This window comes from Brachyistius frenatus, unplaced genomic scaffold (assembly GCF_029030835.1).
Source record: "Brachyistius frenatus isolate BFR_SWC_R1_liver_20210118 unplaced genomic scaffold, ASM2903083v1 Contig_38, whole genome shotgun sequence".
Lineage (NCBI taxonomy): Eukaryota > Metazoa > Chordata > Actinopteri > Embiotocidae > Brachyistius > Brachyistius frenatus.
The window spans coordinates 1,013,280-1,036,876 of NW_027210637.1; the positions used below are offsets into that span (position 1 = coordinate 1,013,280).

Genomic DNA, 23,597 nt, shown 5'->3' on the forward strand with positions numbered 1-23,597 from the left:
GATTAATCAGTTATAAAATATTAAAAAAAACAACCTGTTGTTGACTTTGTTTTCTGATTGGCCGATGGATTAATGGACTCTTAAATTTCTGATTTTAGCTCCAATTAAAAGGAATTGAGAGTTCACAACACAAATTAAGACTCCCAAAATGTCTCTAATGCAACGGACAAACGTGAAAAACAGCATGGCAAGTTTCTGCGCTTGCCGGAGTGGGTCGAAGGTCGAGGGGGGGTTGCGTTGAGAGAGCTGACACAGGGGAGGTTAAAGGCCGACGAGAAGAAGCGAACCCTCTTCACCAGCCGCTGTACGATGTGCCGGGTCAGCCCTCCGTGTCAGGAGGGTTTAGCACTATAATCTCTGGATGGTAAATCCTGAAAGGTTCAGCCTTTCGCGGGATGGGATGTTTTCACGAGATATTGAGTGTGACTGTGTGTGACTGTATCTGTCTGTGTGTGTGTGTGTGTGTGTGTGTGTGTGTGTGTGTGTGTGTGTGTGTGTGTGTGTGTGTGTGTGTGTGTGTGTGTGTGTGTGTGTGTGTGTGGCGTTAGCACTCTAGTAAATCTAGAGCCCCTGGCAGGAAATCAGAGTGCTTTTATAACTATTACCCCCCTTATCCTCGTATCATTACTTCGGGACTGCCGACAACCGCCGATAGTCGGGAGTGTGCGGCCGGGAGCGTGCGGCCGAGGGCGTGCGGCCGGGAGCGTGCGGGTCATTAACTGGGTCACTTCTGTGAATTTTTAACACAACATTACAGGTGTTTGCAGAAGAGGAGAAGAGGAAAAAAAAAAAAAATAAAAAACATATGAATATGTAAAGCCGGGGTCGAGTGCTATTTAAAATCTTCCTTTAAATCTGTGGAGGAAGCCTGGCTGCAAAAACGAAGTGAACTTCGCCTCCAGTTTATATGAATTTGTTGCGTAATTTGTGTCTTTAAAGCTACATTTTGTTTATTTGAGAGTTAAAAAAAAAAAAAAAAAAAATCTCAATCAATTTATCATTTAAACTGCTGTTTTTATTGGGCCTTGTGTAAATTGGAACTGAAATGTTTGGGTGTTGGACTGTTGGTTAAAAAAAAAGCGATTTGTAGGTGCCACATTAGTTTTTATGAACTATGATGGGAATTTATTTGACAATTTACCACACATTTTTGCAGTTTTTCCCCAGAATACGTCGCAATACACAAACGCCATACAAGTTAATAAAGATACGATCCCAATTAAATTCCTCCATTGACTTTTAGAGCCCTCATTCCGCAGGCATATTATTGCCCGTTGTTATAAGCGGACGGGGACGTGAAGGCAGGCGGTTAAAAGCTTATATTTTCATTAGAGGAGGCTGATTGAGATCCTGCAGAGGAGGAAAAACTCCATCTGACCTTCTGCCGCGCTCTGATCGAGGAGAGCCTCCGCTGTTTTTTTTTTTTTTTTTATAGGTTTACAGTACATGCGAGCGTGTCAACGCTTACGCGCAATCAAAACAGCTGTGCCGAAAAATAACCGGAAACAACTCGTGTCAATGAGCCCGTCAAATCCACTTTAAAACTCCCAATGATTGAATTCATTCAGCAAAGTGATGACATTCAAATCCCTGTTGCAGATATTTACATTAGCATCTAGGGACCATCCGAGACGACTCTGGGAAAGGCTCTATACTGTCTCTGTGTGTGTGTGTGTGTGTGTGTGTGTGTGTGTGTGTGTGTGTGTGTGTGTGTGTGTGTGTGTGTGTGTGTGTGTGTGTGTCACAGTGGACCTCAGGGAATCTTGGGAGTCTATTATGCGACCACCGCTTAATCTGCATTTCTATTGTTTAATCTGCTCCCGTACCGCCGAGTGGGCTTCTAATGAGGTGTTGACTCTTCCACATCATATCATCCCACACACACACACACACACACACACACACACACACACACACACACACACACACACACACACACACACACACACACACACACACACACACACCCCGAGGGGATCACGGAAGGCAGCAAAAGGGACAATGCACCCTCCCCTCGCCCCCTCGAGACGCTGACAGAGTTAATTAACGGTCTTAAGTCTCACGGCGGGTGTTCGGGGGACGTCGACGTGTGACGGCAGGCCAACGCGCGTCTTTTCCCGCTTGATTCACAGTCGTGGCAGACTTTCAGAAAAATGGGTCCGAGCGCGCTCACCAGAAGCTGCCGATGAGGCTTTCTGATCAAATGAACCCCTGCGCAGCGCACGGCTCGAGAGGACGAGCGTTACCACCGGTGACCACCTGGAGCTTTCTCCCCCGACTGAAGGGAGCGCTTTTGGGAGCTATTACGGCTACAGTTTTTCCTTTTGTCGATTTAGTCCACGGTGAGTTATTGAATCAAGCTGAAATTAGACTGGGTATCCCCTTCTCGGTTCTTTTTCTTCAGCTAAAACAGTGATTTGGTGTAACATTGAAACACACACACACACACACACACACACACACACACACACACACACACACACACACACACACACACACACACACACACACTGTAGTACTTACTAGTACAGCACTTCATTGGCTTCGTGTCTCTCATAACGCACCGTCTCACACATTATCCTGCAGGGATGGAGAGGAGAGGAGGAAGTGACAGTCAGAAAACAGCAGAACTTGACTTCAGTCGAAGGTCGGTTGATAAAAAAATTAAAAAAAATAAAATACACACAAAACTGACACAAAAAAAGAGAGAAATACATCAATGAAGCTCTAATAATAAGAATGTCACTTCAAATACTGAATACAGTGAGTGAAAATGTTCACATCTTGATACTATTGCATGATTAGACATCATATATATTTGTATTTGGTGCGTTATCTTAAGATCAAATGTATAACTTTAATTAATGATTTCCTACATTTCCCAGAGTCACTTGCAGCACTGAATGCATTCACAAATGGATATAATGAATAGTCGATGAGGACAAAACCGACTTCACTGCAATGCACGAGTCTGGTGGCTGCAGTGCATTATGGTCTATTGAGGCTTGTGCTGGAGGGGAAGTGGGTTGTTCTGCCTCTTCTATATTGGATTTAGTTTTTCAGTATCAATGCTCATGTATATCCTGATGTGTTGTTTATGTGGGTCGTACATCATTTTTTTATTTTTTGCATTTGTGGTTCTTAATGACTTAATTGTTTCAAGTCTATCTGATCTGTTTTAATTATTTTTGATGTTGTGCAGCACTTTGGTGAACTTATGAAATAAATGTGACACAGAAATAAAGTGACTTGGATTTGTCCTGGTGATTATTTAAGTTTGGTTTAATAAAACCTTCGGACTTTGGTTGCAAAGTGCCAAAACTAAAATATAAAATGTACCTCTGTGCTTCCGCTTACACTCAAATGTAGTTATGCTGGTAAATATCCCGATATGACAGGCCATCTGTTTGCTTCCTATTTTACTAGCAAATACAAAACGGCACACAAATGATTCTTCATGTCTCTCTTTGTTGTTCCCTTCATCTTTTCAACTCTGCGGAATAAACCTATCTTCACCTGAGACAATCAAAACTGCTTAAAAACTTAGAGATCTACATATTTAGAAATATTGCTTTTAATTTGAATTTGTTTTTTTTGCAGTGTTGTATGTTACCAAACTTTTTCATGATCACTTTTATTGCTCGCTGTTATTGAACTTAATTTGGTCTCATGACACTTGGAAGCCCCTTTCCCACCCCCCACCCCTCCCACAGCACAATCAAAGTCTTGTATATTTTGGTCACTAAGCATCTCCATTGTAGCAGCTGGGGATTTAGTGTCTTGCTTAACGGAAGAAAAAAAGTTGGCTCTGGGTTCTGATGATTTAACCTCGCAGTCACAAGCCTGTTTATGGCCTCTGTCCCCTTTAAAAAAAAAAAAAAAACAGGTGTCACTTATCTAGGTCACAGAAACATTAACAGAGTATGCGATTAGATAATCGATTGAGTGTACATTAGTGTCACTTCCAAAATTCACTTTGTGACCTCACGGCTCCCTTTAGTGAAATGTTGTTTTATTTTCCATAATACGGTTAAATGTGAAATATATATAAAAAAGAATTACAATAATTCAACTGAAGATTTAGCTCTAAATTTAGCACAGAAGCTATTTTTTCTGCACGGAAAAATAAAAGTTGTCTGATTTTGTACTCCAACCGTTTTTTTTTTTTTTTTTATCCCAACTTAAAGTGTGAAAAAGTCAAACGCATCAGGCTCTATCCCGGACGGCGGACATCGTGTCGTAGCCCCCTTTTGTTTTGTTGTTTTTTTTGCACGAGGACCGAAAAACAATCCAATCTCTGCAAAAACAAGTCGCGGTGAAAATGAACCGCAGAAGAAAAACAACACATTCCTCCCCAGAACACAATGTTGAGAGAAAAGAACTATAACGTAATCCCATCGTCGGTGGGATGTCTGGCTAGCTGGGAGCTTCTTTTTTTTTTTAAAGTTTGTAGTACTGAAATCAGCACGAGCCGTGTGGGTTGGTTAGCGGGACCACGGGGACATTCCTCAGGATCCAAACAGGGAGGAGGGTGAGGGGTTAGTGCTGGGTGGGAGGCCTCTGAGGGGTCACACAGTGGAATGTTCCAGCTTACGGGTCATGTACTACCACATTGTTCCCTCGCCACTATAATCCACATGTATGCACACGAGGCAGAGTGGGAACAGAGCTTCTGACATACACTGTTTGGAAAAAGTCTGCGCCCGGCTAGAAAAGACTGGAGGGGATAACGTGGTGACAGAAGAGCAAAAAAAATAAATGAATAAATAAAAAGGCAAAATCCTGTATGTGAACGGCGGAGCGGGACGGTCTCGTCAATTTAGGTCGAAAAGTTTGGTTGATTTCAACAGAGGACAATAAAGGTTCACAGAGTATGCTGTAATAATTAACCACACATCCTGAGAAATGTTTAACTCCCTAAAGTTAAATTCTTTCTTTTGCATTAAGAACAGCTGTTTTAGTGTGTATTAAAGGTCCCATACTTAAAAAATTTCAGATGACAAATGTGCAGTCTTGATGTCCATAAGATATTTTTGTGGTTTTAAAAAAAACAAAACTAAAAAAACATCCCTCTAGTTTTACGTCTTCTATTAAGCTTCCCTCTGGAGATTTACCAAGAAAAGACTGTTTTGAGTCTGTGCCCTTTAAGGTGCAACGATACGAAATGGCCCTCTCCTCTGATTGGCTGACTATCTTCTGAGTGACACACGCCCGGGCCAACCACAGGTTCTTCTTTGCGGATTGAGCGTTCTGTTTCTTTTAAAGACGGTGGGCCGTGATAAAAGGGCGGACATATTACACAAGCACAAGTTTGTGACATCACAAACTTACAAAACTGCTATCGGCACAGTTACAGACCTGCTTTAAAATCAAAAATCTGAATTCATACAATATGAGCCCTTTAATGACAGAGCTCAGCAGTTCATGAATTACACTCGCACGGCTATTTATAAAAAAAAAAAAAAAAGAAGCAGTCGATTAGCCTAGTTTAGCATAAAAACAAAGGGGAGAAATACCAATCATGTTAATGTGTACGTAGCTGAAGAATCAACACATTTTATTTTGTTCATTATCAAGAAAATTGATGAGCTTAACCAACACCAAAACCTGAATTATTCTTAAAAAGATGTCACACGTTTAAGATTAATTAGGGAAAATGTACTTTTTACACGTGCTGCTCACAGAAAGAGCTGTATTTCTGTGACTTTTTTATTTATTTATTTTTATAAACAATTGCAGCCAACCAGTGGTTAGAGGGGCAGAGTGTCTGCGGGATGAGAAAAAAAAAAAAAAAACACATGAACTTTCACCAGCGTTTAGCCGACGGCTCGGCGTTTAATGTTCCACCTCCTGACTACGAGCGCTACCGAGAACGCACTGAGGAGTTGGCCGTGCGTTTTCATTCGCATTTGATATTCGTGTAATTGGAATTTCGAGCTGCAAGTGATGTTAATTAACCGGTGCGAGACGCTCACCTCAGCTGGTGCTCTCGCAGGTTGGACAAGGCCTCCATCCCGTGGAGATACGAGTAGACGATCTCCAGGTCCTGAGGAAGAGGAGCAGACGGGGTTGTCAGACACAAAGAGACACTCAAACACATCTGGGGCTTTAATTACTGAAACGATGCGTTTACTGACCAATTAAGGCAATGGAGAGAAAACCAATTGTCACTATGGTTGTTATTTTTTTTTAAGAATACCAACATTTTCTAGTTGCAGCGTCTCCACTGAGAGGATTTGCCTTTTTTTATTTTGTTTATTATCGCATTATAAACCAAATAACTGGGTTTCAGACTGTTGGTCGTACAAAACATAACATCAGGTGACTTTTGATTCTGAAATTGTTCAACTATGATGGACATGTTTCACTGTTCCCCTGATATTTTACAGTCTAAATAATGGATTTAAAAAATAGGCATAATAACAGTACATGGTTAGTTGCAGCTCTTCTTTCAATGTGACGACACAAAACTGTGATTTACTCTGGTCATGGCAGCAACTAACAATCATTTTCTTCACAAACCTTTAATTCAGCATCTACTCTATAGAATATCAAAACATTATGAAAAATCACCAAAACAGTTTCATAAAAGCCATTTTCAAAATGACATATTTAGATTATCTGTCGTATCCAAACAAGCAGCAAAGATTGAACTTTGAAACGCTGGGACGTGTGAACGTTTGGCATCCTTCCTTCATGAACGACTTGAAGAGAAAAAACAACAACAATCTAATACCAGATAAATTGCTAGAAAACAGCCAGTTAATCAATTGTTTAATCAACTGATCACTAAGGCAACAAAATACATCGACAGCGTGGTCAAGTTACGATCGCGTATTCACATCAACACTCGACATGCCGATCGCGACCGCTCGCGCGCCAGAAAACATTTTCCGGCGACCGTGACACAGATTTGTGCGTCTGGACACTGAAATAGAAAGTAATAAAGCACCTGGCGGAGAAGAAATAAAAAAGGAAAAAAAGAAAAATAATAATAATAATAAAGGAGCTTCGCCGTGCAACTATAAACTCCCCCATTCAATTACTTCATCAAGTGACCCAGTGAGTGACTCTCAGATTGTTTGGCCTGAATCCAAGTCGGAGGTGAAACAAAGTGTCCCTCTCTGGAGAGCTGGCAGCTCGCACAGCTACTCCACTGTCTGTCGGTGCACACTGGACTGTGTGTGCGGTGCCTCGCTGGTCGCAGCTACTGGGAGGCCTTTGTCGGCGGCAACTGGAAGTAGATGTGGCGACGGCGGAGCGGAGGGACGACAGGGCAGCTTGTGTTTAGACCCTCATGCCCAGAAAACACAAACACAAAAGACACCCCCCCCCCGCCCCCCTGTCTCCGGGGTTATGTTTCCGAGGGGGCGACAATCATAAAGCTTATTGAAAATTGTATTAAAATGCTGACCGCAAAAAGCGGAACGTCACCCTGTGTCAGTGGAAGAGGAGGTGTCAGAAGACACCCCCCCCCATCTGACTCAATATGACTCTATGTTTTGTGATTTTCAAAGCAAAAACAATTCCTTCTTATAAGACACCAACCACCAGTGTACAGACTGTAGCGGTTTGATGTGAAGATGGGTGGGGGGGGGGGGTCAAGTCTGACGATATCAAACACCACAGATCAAAACCCACGACACGTGACGATAAAGAAATAAACAACGAGACAGCAAAAAGGAAGAAGAAAAAAAACCAAAAAAAAAACCAACACCCAAACAGTATTAAATGGTCAAAGGTTAAATTGAAATGTTCCCGTTATAAACATCACATTGATGAGTCAGGAGAAGTGTAGTCTGTTGTTCCTTCAGGACATGAATCAATATTTATGGAATTTGGAATTACACAACTGGGTGTTGGTTCCTTAAAATCAGCCTAACCTCTCTTTTTCTTATGTTTTCCTTTTTAAATTTGGGTTTGTCCTTTTTAAAATGGACTCGAAAAGCAACTTGCATTGTCCCGAGAGCAGCCTGGCCCCTGTTACATCACACAGTGATATCCTCACTAACCAAACCCGTATGTTCAAAGTGTCCTGTGGTCACAAACACAATGAAGGGGGCGCGACGGTTCAGCAGGGGGGGAATGTTCAGACATCTACTGCCACCTGATGGACGACAAGGGAACTACAGCTTTCATTAAACAGGGTTCAACCTGGACACAAATGCAGGATTGTCAACTCAAGTGACTAAAATGACGCTGAACTGCTAAAAAATTTAAGGAAATTTGCAGATTTGTACAAAGCATGTGTATTACATTATGTAAAGATGTAATTTAATCTGGTGCAGAGGTCTGGATTAACAAAATTTTCACGGTGCCAAAACCTTTGCATAATTATTACTTACCAACTTTAACTAATCTTTAGCCGATAACATTCAATGTGGCAACTTTGAACACGGCAAAAGCAGTTTAACGACTCAGGAAAGCATTTATAGTCACATTGAAGGAATCAGTTTGATTGAAATTTCAAAAGATTTGCACAAAAAGGCGTCTATCTCTCTACATGGCGGCAAACCAAGGAGGAAAATCACCAGACCAGGTTTGAGTGACGGATTTGTTTTACATCAGACCCTCTTATTATTATTATTATTAGTAGTAGTAGTAGTAGTAGTAGTAGTATTGTGAATAAAAAATAAAAAACTCCATTCAAACGAACACATCCTTCAGAGCCTGCTGTTAGGTGTTTGTATCTTGTAACACAGTGTTGTAAAGATCTGCTCCGACATTGTGTCTCGGACTCTTTTATGATACACGTTGAATAAACATCTATGCTGATAACCGACTATGACGCGTCCCGGTGGTCCAACGGTGAGAGGAGCAAACCGCAAAACTGCAACATCACCACCTCCGTAACCATGGAGACACAAAAAAGGCCTCCAGCTTCATTTCCTGCCCTCCCGACCAATTTTTAGACACAACTGCCCAATATGGGCACAAAAAAACAAAGACTATTAAAGATGCTCATTTGTTCATGCAACACCAGACTTGGGTGTCTGATGAGAGGAAAAGGAGAATTTTGACTTTAAAATTTGATCATTTGTTTAAGAAATCCAACAAGGTAGAGAGTATTTATCTCTTGATTACCTCAAACACAGAGATCACTGCATTACTGTAACTTCTTAGTGCCAGCCGCAGTATCCAATCAGCTGAGCAGAAAGACACCACTAGGTGGCAGTGTTGCTGGTTTCTTTTCTTTCCCTCTCCACGGTGACATCACAGTGAATCACTGAAAACGCAGCCTCACAGGGAGAAGTATGCAGAACCATCAATTGTGGCTTCACTCTCAAATATTTCAGATTGACTGTATGGAAAGAATGTAAAGGACCCCATCTTTTCCACTCCGTGGGCCCTTACATGTTCTTTTCTTCTTTCTTTCCCTTTTTTTAAACACGGAGCCAAACACAATCCTCACCAAAGGATAACATGGAAGTTTTTAGGACATCGAATCCAAAGCCAACCATCATTTCTACAAGGACTTTTGTTGCTTTTTTTTTTTTTTTTTTTTTTTTCTGTAATGTAAATCATTTGCCAGAACAACAACAACAAAAAAAAGGACCTTGCATGGATTTAAGTGTATTCTACAAGCTGTTTTTTGTTTGTTTTGTTTTTAATGCTTACGCCTCTTCGTACCGAGATCAAACGCTGAGGGGTTGTTTGATCTCCGTGTTTACCGTCGCTTAGGTGATTCCTGCTTGATGTTCATTCACATTGCTGGCCGAGAACAGGATCGGCGACCTCTCGTAGAGCGGAGACGGGGAGGAAAGAGTAGGACGTGCTGGTGAAGGCTGCACCCGGACACAATTCTGCTCATTGTGGAGAATAAAGGCCACAAAAAAAAAAGAAAAAAGCTTGTATATTATTTCTTTTTAAAACTGCTCGAACTCCCAGCCATCTAATCCCCCCCTCCTTTCTTTTCCAAACTAATCCTTCCAGGAAACACAGGTGCCCCCTCCTCCTCCCCCCACAGGAGGGAAAGCACACCAAGATGCTGTTCTTGATAATAAAAAAAATAATAAAAAAAAACTCGGGGATACTTCAAAGCTGTAAAACTATCTGCGGCGTTCCTCGCATACCAGTTACACGCTGCACATCCAACCGCTCTGGATGTACGCCCCCCCCCGCACTTCCCCTCCCCACTCCTTCCCTCGAGGTGTCATCGTTCACACCTTCATTTGTGGTATAGCAGTGCAATGCAGTCCCAGGACGAGCGGAGCCATTTCCACGCATACAAAATTTTAACAATAGCAGGCCTTGTGTAACCCTCGTTTGGGGCCTGAGAACACACACACACACACACACACACACACACACACACACACACACACACACACACACACACACACACACACACACACACACACACACACACACACACACTGACCAAGGCACCCTCCATTATGTTAGGCTCCAGAGGGAGAAGGGTGCAGCGTCGGGCTCCCTGCCAGCCTGTTGAGTGGCAAAAACAAAAAAAAACAAAAAAAGCATTCAGTGGGCAAAAAAGGGAGGTCAAGGAAGTCGCAATGTTTTTCCTGCATTGTGTTCAACGAGACTTAGCGGGATATAAGAGGAGCCCGGAGGTTTTCGCTGTGAAAGCAAATACAGCGTCACGTGCAAAGATACGGCGGCGAGAAGCCGTATCAGTGACCCCGAAAAGGGATAAAAGGCTTGTTTGTTTTGCTGCATGCCGAGTTTTTTTGACGCGAATAATGGCCGACAAAATGTTGAATCCCGCGCGCGTTGCCAGAGAGTTTCATTCTTGGGATCGGCTCGACGCGAATCTAAATATTACTGCAACTCGTGATTATTTCATCATCTTATCTGCAGGCTAGACTCGTAATGAACCCTTTGGCCTGTGGAAATGTTTAAAAAAAAAAATGTATTTATCAAATGGCGTTCAGTGTTTCTTCGGAGAACGGCGACGCCTTGAATTCGCTCGTGTTTTGCTTGACTATCGGTCCGGTCTAAATCATATTCGGTTGCTGTCGTGGTGAAAAGAAACTGAGCTGTTTGTCTGCCGAACTCCAGACAACGAAACACACACACACACAAACTGTTCACTATGCACTTCCTCCGGATCACAAAAATGCCACAAAATATGTAAATGTATACATCACGGTGCTTTTATTTTATACAGTATGTGCTTAATTACCTGCTCATGTGTATTAATATGTGTAAATGTTATGATAACACGCCTTATTTACATACATCTATACTTTATTACAGCCCGTTTTCTAGCCTGTCTCACTTGAATGTTAGGTCTCCTTATGTTTGTATTATGCAACGTTTACATATTTTTGTACTCCTCGCGCTACTTACACTTTCGGTTTGGACGCTAAACTGCATTTCGTCGTCTTGAGTTCTCGTGCAACGACAACAAAGTTGAATGAAATCTCAATAGTCACATCTGAAAGAGCTGCATTTAGAAAGTTGTTGGCATTTTGCTTATACGGCTCATCAATCATTGATTATTAATAGTTGCCATTTAATCTTCAGTAAGACGCCTCACCAATTAATGGGTCGATCCACGCAGCAGTAAAACTAAATGAAATATAGACCGAGTCTTTTTTTCTAACACGTGTCAAGGCATCACACACTTACATCTTCACCTCCAGGATCTGGCTGCAAATAATCATTTTCATTACTTTCTCAGTTGACTGCATCGTCTATTAAATGTCAGCGACATGTCACCGACTCCCACAGCACCATTTCGAAATAAGCATTCGCTCAAGATGAATTGATCAATCGAGCAAATCTTTCCAGGCACCACCGTCGGACAACAACAAAAAAAAAAAAAACAGCGTATCCTAAATATCAACATTGCAGCAGTCGACGCTGTAATTTCAGTATTTGTTCCCATTAATTCAGCCGCTCCGGGGTCGTTTCTGAGCGGCGGTCCGAGAGCGCCTCCGGCTCTTCTTATCTCCGAACATCACGGGGTCCGTCTGCCAGATAGGAGGCTTTGTTGTTTTGTTCGGGGCCCTTTCACTGTAGCACAAATAGTCAATCCCCATTTATTCGTTTGGCTCTGGCTGAGCACAGATAGCAGACCGCTGCAGACAAACATCAAGAGGAAAGAGGGCCGAAAACATTTTTCTTTTTAAAACAATGGGGCCACTGCAGGAGAGATAAACAAGAGGCTCAGGTGAAGGACACTTCTGAAGGAGCCTGACGGGAGGTTCAGATACCAGATTTGACACCAAAATCCACCTCTTTATAAATCTAATAGCCAACATTTCTTACTTGGAATAAAATTTGAATAAAAAAAAACAACAACCTGAAACTGTACTCGCGGACGATTCAGCGTTTCAAATTCTGAGGGAGGAACCTCATTTCCGAGCAGTAAAAAGACAATAACAGAAAGGCTGATCGGTTAATGAGTGTCAGAGGGCCGAGGCCTTAAACTGCCTGCGTGATGTTGTGTTTTTGTAAATCAGCGTGTTGGAGGGGTTAGCCATAAAACCAGGCGCATGACGCGCCGGCCCCACCCGAGCCACCCGGCAGTAAATCAATGATGGTGTCTCCTCTGTTGACAACGTTAACGCCTCGGGCCGTCTGCATCAGCGCCTCTTTTATCTGACCGCCGAGGGGATCCTTCTATCGAGCTGCTAAACGCGTTACGCTCACCTGCAGAAATCTAATATCAACCGAATGGTCTTCTGAACGGCTTTAAAGTTTCAAGTTTCTCATATGCGCGAATTAGGAAGCGAGATTACAGGGTTTTTTTTGTTTTTTTTTTTTTAGAAATAAAGAGTTTTGCTTCCCTTTTGTTCTCTGCTCTTGTGCCTATGGAAGTTTTTTGTTTTTTTTTCAGCCACGGTCAGGTGTTGTATGTTTTTCTGGCTAGAGAATACTTGTGGCTTTTTAACCCGTGTTGCAAAACACTGCTTACAAAAGGATACGCTTCTGAATGCCATTAAGGTCGCAGCCATTCATTTCCTTCACGCCTTCACCAGCGGGGGCTTCTCGGAATTAAAAATCAAGAGTTTAATTCCTTCACAACTTTTTCTTTTCAATTTTTTTTCCTCCCATATCAGACGCAACAAACCTCCCTTCTAAATATGCACGATTCTTAATTATGGATTCATCTTTTTTTTCCCTTTTCTACAAATCTGTCTAAAAGCAGAAAAAAAAAAAGAAAAAAGAGATTTTTCTTCTTATAAATGTCTGCCAGCTCAACTGCTATTCTTATCAAGCCAACGTGGAGAGGAAGAGAGGGAGGCAATGAGAGAGAGAGAGAGAGAAAGAGAAAGAGAACGAGAGAGAGAGAGAGCAGTGTGGCCTCCTGCTGTGAGACATATGTACTTTTGTCAACACTACTGGGGAACTCGCTAAGAACTTGTCTGACTGAGAGGAAACATCTCGCTCGGCAAACTGTGTGAAATCTGGCCGAACGCCAACCGTTCCGGCGATCCGAGGAGCCGCCCGGCGTTCGGAGCTCATCATCGGCTATATTTTTGGGTCCTTTCCCGAGATAAAATAATTTTTTTTTTTTTTCTTTCTCCGGTCTGAAACTCAACGGCGGGGAAAGACGACGGCGGAGCTGAAAAGTGCTGACAAAAAGCGCACTGAACTTGAAAAATAAAGCAATTTGACACCCTATCAAAAGCCCATCTGCAGTTTCTGATCTTTCAGAGACGGCCACCGAGACGCCGGCCGCATCTTTCCACCAGTCGGCTCATTACGGCATCGCCTCGTCTAAGATGCTTACCAACCTTGATCCCTGGCAGTCGGAAGGAGGAACGGCCCGGTTCTAATCGCGGCACTTTGCGCAGGGAGGATTTGTCGTCGTTCTTGTTTCAGAAAATAGCTGCGAAAAGCACAAATTAATCCCCCCCCCACCCCCCACACCGCCTCCCCCCTCCCCACGACTCGGGAGCGAGGACGACCTAGTTTACTACAACAATTGCTCATTTGTTACCGCGGGGGCGAGCTCTTCACGCCGTACCTTCACCCCTCTGAACTTCGCCGTGGCCCGCTTCGAGGTCAGAATCAAACAAAAAGGATGTAGTATGCAAAAAGACAGCAACAACAACAAAAACACACCAAAAAAACCCAGCTCATTAGAGCTGCATACAATGACTGTGACGAAGGGGACTCCGATGGGAATTTGTCTTTGAGCTGTGAAAGGACCGGACATTGGGACTTTTCTATAATACTTTTTTTTTTTTTTTCAAAGTAGATACAAATGCCTGAAAATTTTTCCATTTTAAAGCATATTTCTACTTAAGAAAAAGGCTTCGGCTGCAATTTGGAAATCCATTAACTCGGTTATTCATTGAGCGTTTTCTGTGCGGCCGCATACCAATCGTCACGATCCGCGGCATTCCTTTGAAGCTTCGACCCCTTGCAGGTGTGTGTGTGTGTGTGTGTGTGTGTGTGTTGTTTTTTTGTGTGCCAACGACCCCCTTCGTTTATAGAAGCGTCGGTGTTCCTGGATCCTGTTACCGTGACGGCGCCTGTGGGCCGTCTAAGGCGTCGGGCCGGGGTGAGGCTCGCATTCCTCGGATGACACTGGCTGGATGTCTCGGTGTCCACACCACCGACACACACACACACTGCTCACTAACCTTATGGAAGGTTACTATATCACACACCAAGTGGAAAAGCCATCTGGGTCGACTAGGGCCGAGCATCTGGGGGCCCTACGGGGGGGGGCTTACAATAGATACTGGAAATAACCAATACTGTCAATATTGATAAATGTGGCAATTATTCTCAAAGATGCGATTTATTGTCAAAGATTTTAATTTCACTGTCAAACGAGACCAAATAAAACAGGAAGCACAGACCTCTATGACGGTCGAACAAGAGAATATGTTGTTGTTTTTTTATTTGCTTGCTTAAATGTGTAACGGATTGACCGCGTGTCAAAATAGTTGCCGCGTCAGCGTCTACCCATCGAGGACTGAATGATGAATCAGCTCAAAATGATACGACATGAGTATGAATCGAGTACGTTTTAGAATACCATGCGTGCAGAATTTTTTTCAGCAGTTGAAAAACAAAAATGACACAAATCTTTAAGAGATTAAAAATGCAAACCGATTGTCATTAATAACGTACACTGAAGCCACTTTAATGTAGAGCCTTGAAATAAAAATGAACTTTTAAAAGTGGACGAAAATGTATTAAAATGCGATCAAAAGACAATGATCTGCTTCCTGTTTGCCGTTGTGGTTGATTCTCTATTCCAAGCTACTCAGTTGTGAGACTCTGATGTTCTTCCTCCTCACAGTAAACTTGACATATTGACTAAAAATAACTGTTGGTCGCAGCCCCCCTTTAATTTTTGAGACAGCACATCACAGCACGTCGTCTCTCAGGTCTTAACTTGGCTTCAGTCGTTAGACTCCTAAATGTCACTTCCATTAAAAACAGGCACACACACAAAAAAACAAAAAAGGATGCGAAATCCTTCTGCGCCTTTTTTTTTTTTTTTTTTTTCCTTCTCCAAAATTCTCCACACTGGATTTTTAACGAGGCTTTTGCACGGAATTAAATGTCAGTCTCATCAACTGTCCGGCTGTCTGGAGTAAAGACGTCGTAAACGGCCCGCGTCGGCGCAGCCAAGGTAAACGGGCCGCCGGGAGCCAGACGGGCCCGTTCGTTGAAGGTCGGGGAAGGTCGCGTTTGCCGACGGTGCAATATCTGCTAATGGCAATATATTGCATTATATTCGTCTGCTCAGCACGAGCGCTGCGGCGTGTCTGTGTCAGTGTGCCAAGCGGGAGCCGAGGAGGACCGCTACCCTCCCCGAAGCAGACGAAACAGCAGCGACTGCAGTTTATTCAATAACAAAAAAAGAAGTGCAACAACAGTGGTGGTGGTGATGGTGCTGCTGCTTGCTGCTCCAGCGGAGAAGCCAAAGTGTGTCGCATGTCCGCCTCTTGTTTGTGCTACCGCGGCTGCGCGTCTCTTGTTTGTACATTCCGCGTGTTAACAGGGTGGCCGGCAGCTGCCCTTGAGTCTCTATTGACGGGGGAGTGTGGGATCTGCCGGGTATTTTTATCCATTAGCCCGTGTGATAGAGCAGGTGGAGGCTTTGTGGGTCACGACAAGGTCACACGGTGACGAGCGACGTTACGGCGCTATCTGCGGCTGTGCTCTGGCCCGACGCCGAGGTCTGAGTGCCCGTTTTTTTTTTTTTTTTTTACAAAGATACAGCATGTGACGGGAACAAACAAAAAAAAAGGCGTCACTGAAATAAAAGAGCTCCGTTTTTTTTTTTTTTTTTTTTTTTTAAATGTTGTATTCTTTCCTTGAAAAAAAAAAAAAAAAAAAAAAAACATAAACTGAAGTTAATCCTCTCCAAAGAATTAAAACAAAATACAAGGATGCAGGCAAAAGAATACAGTGTTATCGAACCGGGAATTGCGCAACTGAACAACTATTTCTTTACACTGCGGCGGAAAGGAAAACATCCATAAACACCTGCTGAATCTGGGATGAAAAGGAATCCAAATTTCTTCCGACTTTTCTGCGCGCTTTTGCCTCCGGAGCTATAAATTTAAACTCGGTGGCGGCCGAACGAAACTGGCACCTACCGCACAAAGCTAATTAGCGGCCTTATAAATAGCAAGCACTTGGGTGTTAACTCAAGAGGTTAAGCCGGCAGAGCACATGGTCCTTCTTTCCCCTCTCTGCCCTCGGATGCTGAATTAAGCGCCGGTCGAACCGCTTCCACCTGTTCGGACGCGTTTGAGGAAAAAGATACGGGCTCTTCTTTGTCCACGGGAAGGCGTGTAAACACACACACACACACGCGCGCATCCTCCCGCTTCCACTTTAAACGCCAGCGTGATGCAGTTCATTGAACGGAAATTCACCCATGAATGATGGCGGGGGGGCGGAGGAGGGGTGGGGAAGAGGTATGAAGTGGCCGGTGGAGCGGAACAACTAGGCGGTGGCAGAGGACTTTTTTTTGGTTTTTTTTTTTTAAAGCGTTCGGGGAGCTGCTTGTTTATTTCCCACTTTGGTCTGAGGTGGGGGGGGGGGGGCAGCTGGTAGGACATGGCGACTGGTTGGAACAGGAATCAGGTGGGAGGTATGCGAATGAGCATCTACTTGAGCTGCTAGCCAGTGTGACAAAAAAAACACAGCAACCCTTCAGACCTGAAACGCTCTCATGAGGCACGCAAATCAGACGCATGCTGGAGTCGCCGGGAAATGAAGTTTTTGCGACGAGAATGCTGACAGAAGTACGGGAAGTTTCTTTATCCGCTTGATCGAATAACATTCAGCAAAAAAACAAAAAAAAAAGAAAAAAAAATTGCCGGAAGTCAATTAAATAAATGACTTCACCTTCACACAGCTGTTTGGGTAACCTGTTTACAGCAGGCCTGCATCGTTGCACTTTGACCTAAAAGCGTGTGGCATGCTTTTACTTTGCGTTTTTTGTTGTTTTAAATGTGTTAAATACGACTCGCGATATCTTTTTAACTCACTTTTATATGTTGTTGTTTTTTTGTTTTTTTTAACATTGTAAAGCACTTTGTGACTGCGTCTGTGAAAAGCGGCGTATAAATAAACTTTACCGAATCGACTCCGACGAGACTTCTTTTAATAATTTAGAGGAAAGTAGACCGACATAAATCATGCAAAAAAATAAAAAATAAAAATAAAAAATCCAAAGAAAGCATGACAAGCTTTCTCGAAGCTGCACGTTAAGTACGGAAAATAAAAGTTGCACGAAAAGCCAGGGAAGAGCTTACGGTCAGCGTTTGTTGAAGAACTGCATTGTTCACAGTACAAGTGGAGAACATTTTATTAATGAACTTACAAATATCGGCGTGATTTATTAAAGACAGAAAGCGCACAAGGTGAGAAAAGGGCAGTTCCTCGCCGTACTGATTACTAATTCAGAAGCTGCAGGAACACGCTTGTAAGGACAAAGCACCGGCGCTGCCGTCCTTGAGGCCGACAGCAAGATAACTCGTCCTTTTAAGTGAGAGTGAACGTTGGCGCATCACTCTGGCGGCTGTTTTAATATAATCTATGGAGTGTTATAATCAAGCTGCACTGGTACAGGATCTCACAGCTATCTAATTAGCACTGAATGTTATTTTGCTGATCCACACACACACACACACACACACACACACACACACACACACAGTAATGTCAGAGTGCTGTCACGCAGGGAGGACGAGTCAGAAGCCAAGAACAGCGTCTGGAGAATAAATGAACTCGAAAACGCACGCAGTGAAACACGTGCTCGGATATAGCCGGATTTGAACCGTCGGCACCGGTACAGATATTATCAAGTAAAAAAAAAAAAAAATTAATTGGGAAGTAAAGATTTCACATTGTGAGATCCACTTTGAGGAAATCCTGAGGTGAAAAGTTCAAGTTTCTTTTCTCAACTTAATCTTCCTCTTTATTCACAACCAGTTAGGTAAGAGTATAAGGAGCTTGTTTCTGCGGCTGCTTTGCGCGTCTTCAGATGAACATCACATTTTATTTCCATCAGGGTCGACCACAATACCAGATTTTACCCCCCCTTCTCCCTCTCCCCCAAAGAAAAAAAAAAATAATCAGTACCATCTTTGTCGCTGATGACTGAAACCACCTCCTGACACAGCGTGTTACCACAGTGTTGCCGCGCCGACCACATCCAGGCTGGATCCGCCGGAGGTCTGCACGGGTTGTGTGTGTGTGTGTGTGAGGAGAAACAATAAAAGGTCGATTTTGTAATAGTTTATACGGTTGTAAAAGAAGTGTATGTGCTTGCTTATGGTTGATTAATGGATTAGTGTAGTGGTAGAAAATGAATCCGACTACTTTTGACTGCTGGTCGATTGCAAAGGTCATTTTAAAAGCAAAAATCCATATTAGATAGTTACAGGGTCTTAAATGTGAGAGTTTGCTGCTTTTCATTATAACATTATAGTAAATTGAATATTTGAAGGTTTTTTTAATACACGTGATCAGGGAGAACCAAGACAAACTTTTTGTCAATCGGGTATTTTTCACTTCCAAAACAACAAATTTGTATGGATCGACAAAACTGATTTAGTGACCAAATCTATTTCGAAACTGATGACGAAGAGAGGAAAACTAGAGTACATGTCGTTACGTTCGTTCCTAATGAAGATTAATCATCTTTGCATCTTGGGAAAAAGCGTCACGCTTATTTTAGCCCGGCTCTAACCACAACAGCGGCTCAACGTGGATTCAGCGGTGGACATGGACCGATACCGGACACAAAGGCATCTCTCAACTCTGTCATTGAACCTCATCGTAGCAGGTCCGCCGGGGAACAAAGCCAACTGTCCGGCCAAATGAAACCCGTCCCGTCTCGCTCAAACAATGGCCTCAAAGAGGCGCGGTGCAATCATCACAAAGTTACGCAACATCATATAAAGATCAATTCATGGGAGCTCAAAGCAAAAAACAAAAAAAAAAAAAGGGGTAGGGTGGGTGAAGTGGGATGAAGATGTGCTTTAATCTTCTTGGGGGTAAATGGGTTGCTTGGTGGCCTACATAAAAAAATAGAAAAAAAAGTTTGGTTCCAGCCCTCCTACACCGACCCCCCCCACCACCACCACCACCACCACCCTCTCCACTCTTTCTTCTGTCCAATTAACTTGACACAAATAGAGGCCAAAGGCTGGTGGAGAGTTGCTAATGAAATCCTCCAGAGTTCCACCATGGGAGAAAAATAACACTGGTTCCCCCGACTGCCTGGATTCGACACTTCGCTGTGGCTGCATCCATTTGGTTTGTTTCCTAAACTGTGCAGCCACTAATACCCCCCCCCCCCACCCCACCCCCTCTCCACCCACCCCCCCCGGTGCATTTGAAATATTTATGAAATTCAACAATCAATCTTTTTTTACTCTGCTGCTGCTCTCTCTCTGTCTCTCTCTCTCTCCTATGGCCTTCTGCATAAAAGTAATTCCAGCTTTACTCTGCTACTCCGGCTGCCGGTTGCTATGGGAACAACCGGAGAAACTCTTCTTTTTTGCAGCAGCAGCAGCAGCAGCAGCTTTCACACAAGCCAGATTTCTCTTTTCAGGCCCTCAAGGCCACACAAACACTCCCCGGCCACCCGAGGGACAGGACTGGAGTTTGTTTGTTATAGCAAATCACATGTAACATCTCGTGTACTATTGACTATCGCAGGATGTCGTGTTGTTGTGGCAAAACGCAGAGGGACGTTTTTATGGCGGGTGTTACTTCAAAACCGTTCCTTCCCCAACCCCTCCCCCGGTTGAAGACGAGAAGATTTGAATAACGCGAACTGAAAGTGACTGATGGCTGAAAGTAAACACGTTGTAATCAGATGTCCTTCAAGCTTTCTCAGTGCACCAATTGCTCTATTTCTGTTTACTTTAAACATGCCAACACGAGAAGAAGCGCGAGGCGTCACTTCATTTTTTTTTTTTTTTTTTTTTGCTCAACGCTCTTGGAAAGCCACCAACGACATATCCAACGATGGAGTAAAAGCCCTTTGGAAAGTACAGGGAAGCAGGTGAACGAACGCCGTCAAACATCAATAATAAGCGCCCCTTTGTGCACAAAAATAAGTTGGAAAAATAAGCGTGCTCGATATTTTAAGAAAATAAAGATCAGTATTATTAAGTATTTCATTTGGCAATCCGGCGCATTAAATTCCTAAATAGATTTTTTTTTTTAAACGCAATCTTGGCAGTGTCAGTGGTCTCGTGTTTGGAGCTCTTCCAGAGGGTCTCCGGGCTGCAGGATTATCAGCACATGAACAGCAGGTTCCCTCCGAGCTGGGAGCGAGCCAGCAGCGCCGCCTTTGTCTGCAACTTGACGACATTGTCATCTACGCTCTTTCACAATGGAGCAGCGCCTGCTGGTGTTAGGTATGACTCCTCACCTATTTTTTTTTTTTTTTTTTTCTCCTTGGAGGCTGCGATTGTCGCATCGTAAACATTCGAGCCAAAGGAGACAAAAAAAAAAAAAAAAAAAAAAAAAAACGCGAGCGGGCGACGACGCATCTGGTGAGGCGCAACCGCTACAAGCTGAAGTCAAACATTCGTGTCGTTTCTTGAAGCCCTGCTGAAGATTGAAGAGTTACGCAACCGGCCGACTGATCGCAGTCGTCTCGTGTCGTCTCGTGTCGTCGCCACGCCGGGCTCGCTTCGTCCTGAATGGAGGCTTCCTGTTTACAGAGTTGCCTGATGATCCCACCCCGAGGCCTTTCACTTCACTCAAGACTAAAATAGGCCCTCCGAGCTCTCAGACGGACCGGGATTTTCAGGCTATATCCTGAGGATGTTTTACAAAAGAAACATGGGCGAAGCATTGTGATCGTTCGGGACTTCGGTCACAACTTCAGCTCTTCCCTTTCCTTTGGCCAAATTCAAGTTGATGAAAGTTACAGAGGAAACGTGCTGCAGGTCTTTTTCCCTTTCCATTTCATTCCATTTTTCTTGGGCTATCACCTGGTTTAACCTTATTTATGTTGGTTTCACAGAAGATTTAGAGCTTTTATTGGTGTTGTGTTTTGTAGTTTACATCCATTAAACCTGGACATTTGAGGTTTGTCAGGAGGTACGCGACATCTTCTCCCGCACCGCACTCATTGTTCAGTAAAATCATTTCTGAGAACGAGTGGCGAAAACTGTCTCGGCCTTTCAAATGCTCATTCTCCGATTATGTTCCTGCACCTTTAAAAATGAACTGCACCAGATATTATCGAACAATAATTCTATTCTGGTTCTATTATCGCAAATCATCAGTCTTGTACACAATACTGCTGCATAAAATTAGACATAAAAGTTATACTGTTACTCATGTTCAATAATAAGAAGCCTTTGTTGAAGTCGGCCTTGCATGTGTACAATTGCAGTTGGTGCAATTTTGGCTAAAACAGTTACTCCCAGTGCGGCGACACCATAATTGGTGTGATCTTAATGGTTTTTGACAAGCACAAGCTGGTTGTAACAGGGAGTCATTGTGTCAGGTCCGCAGCTGACTCGCTGGTGGACTGGGAAGCGCCCGAGCCTTGCAGGGAAGCATGCATGAATGAGCCCGCATCTTTCCCTCCAATTACAATCAAATGCAGTCTTCGTTTAGCCCAATAATAACACAGCCGCAGGCGAGCGGTGCGACAAAACTATGCGACCGTCGCAATGCGAGTCACATATTTAAAAACAAAAACAAACAAACAAACAAACAAAACAGTGCACCAAGCACTTAAAAGTAACTCCAGAACATTGAACAGAACAGCGTAGTGCACATTCGACAGGGGTCACGTTGTAATCTTCTCAAATGACATTAAAGCAAATATTGGAACTGTAAAGTCCTGTGGAAGTGTGCTTTAAACAATCTCGTCAATCTTATATGTCAGTCTTGTCGAGCTCACTTGTAATATTTCACCAACGACTGACTGATAAATCTATTACCTTACAGTACAAATAGAAACCATTCAGATCCCTCTCGCAATCATGTGGTTTTATTTTTTGTGGGTTTTTTTTTTTCCTTTATACGTAACAGAATTCGAATTGGATTAAAATAGTTCTCTTGACTATATCAACTCTGATTTTCAATTCTCCAGACACGTTCATTTAATTGCGAAGGACTATTTATTCAGCTGCAAAAGCATAACGAAAAGATCACGGGTGTAACGATCGCGTTCGTGACAAAACTAGGAAGTGGGGAGGTTCTCACCTCCTGAGTGGGGAAAATACACTTGGAACTAAAAATATCCCGTCTGGGAAAGTGGGAGGTTCACGGGAAGTTAAGTCTGACGTCACTTGGGGGCGGGGAGGGGGGGTGGGGGTGGGGGGGGCTTGTCTCGTGTACACGCTAAAAAAATACAAAATAATTCAAACCAGCCACGCCGAGGCTTTGCAACTCCTCGCTCTCGAACGCGGCGTCGTATTAACGGCACGAGTGACGCGGCTGTGAAAATGCACCGAGGTTTTTTTGGGGTTTTTTTTAATCATGATTTTATTTCCAGTGCATAAACTTGCAGGAACCATCGTGATTCTGTGATTTCGACACGTGTTGTAAAAGACTCCTTTGCTACCGTGGCTGATTCCTTCTCGTGTTGTGTTGTGTTGTACGGTTTTAGCCCCCAAAAGGTGCAGCCACCCTCTCAAGTTTGCTTACAAATGACTCAATGGCGACTTAAGCACACGCCCCTTTAAAGAAGATTGTACAAGCGTTCCCTTTTCAAAAGAACTGCTAATGTGTCATTACGTAAGCCTATTTTTTTGTTTTTTATACTTGGACTTTCTTACACATAACACACAAGGAGATTTGCATACTAATCGTGGCAAAGGGACGATTATTGACAACGTTTTTTGGTGTTTTTTTTGGCACGTCAGCGGGAACTCTTCAAAGTGCGAAGGAAATATCGGGCCATATGGAGGGGAAGCGTCCGGCGCTTTGGACGGCTGTTTGAGGTCAGCGGAGGCAAGCGTCAATTAGCTCCGGTCAAGGTTGCGAGGCGCCGGTGAGCCAACGGCGTTTAATAAATAAAGCTCGGCCGTAACCGACTTGGCAACATCTAGAGAGAAATTGCGGCTGTGACGGCGCGAGGAAAGAGCGCACCGCCATGTCACCGGAGTGAAATCAATGTCGAAGGCTGAACGTTGCGTCACGGCAGCAAATGTGTTTCC

At 43.4% G+C, this 23,597-nt stretch overlaps 1 protein-coding gene across 2 annotated transcripts in view; it reads right to left on the reverse strand.

Moving 5' to 3' along the window:
- Positions 1 to 23,597, reverse strand: part of rapgef2b (Rap guanine nucleotide exchange factor 2b) — a 106,860-nt gene that overhangs the window by 73,296 nt on the left and 9,967 nt on the right. For both annotated transcript variants that reach the window (XM_069701732.1, XM_069701731.1), the window contains exons 2-3: positions 5,976 to 6,046; positions 2,524 to 2,580 (exon numbers count right to left, since the gene is read on the reverse strand). In XM_069701732.1, coding sequence (XP_069557833.1) covers positions 2,524 to 2,580; positions 5,976 to 6,046 — 128 coding nt within the window. The remainder of the gene's footprint in view (positions 1 to 2,523; positions 2,581 to 5,975; positions 6,047 to 23,597) is intronic.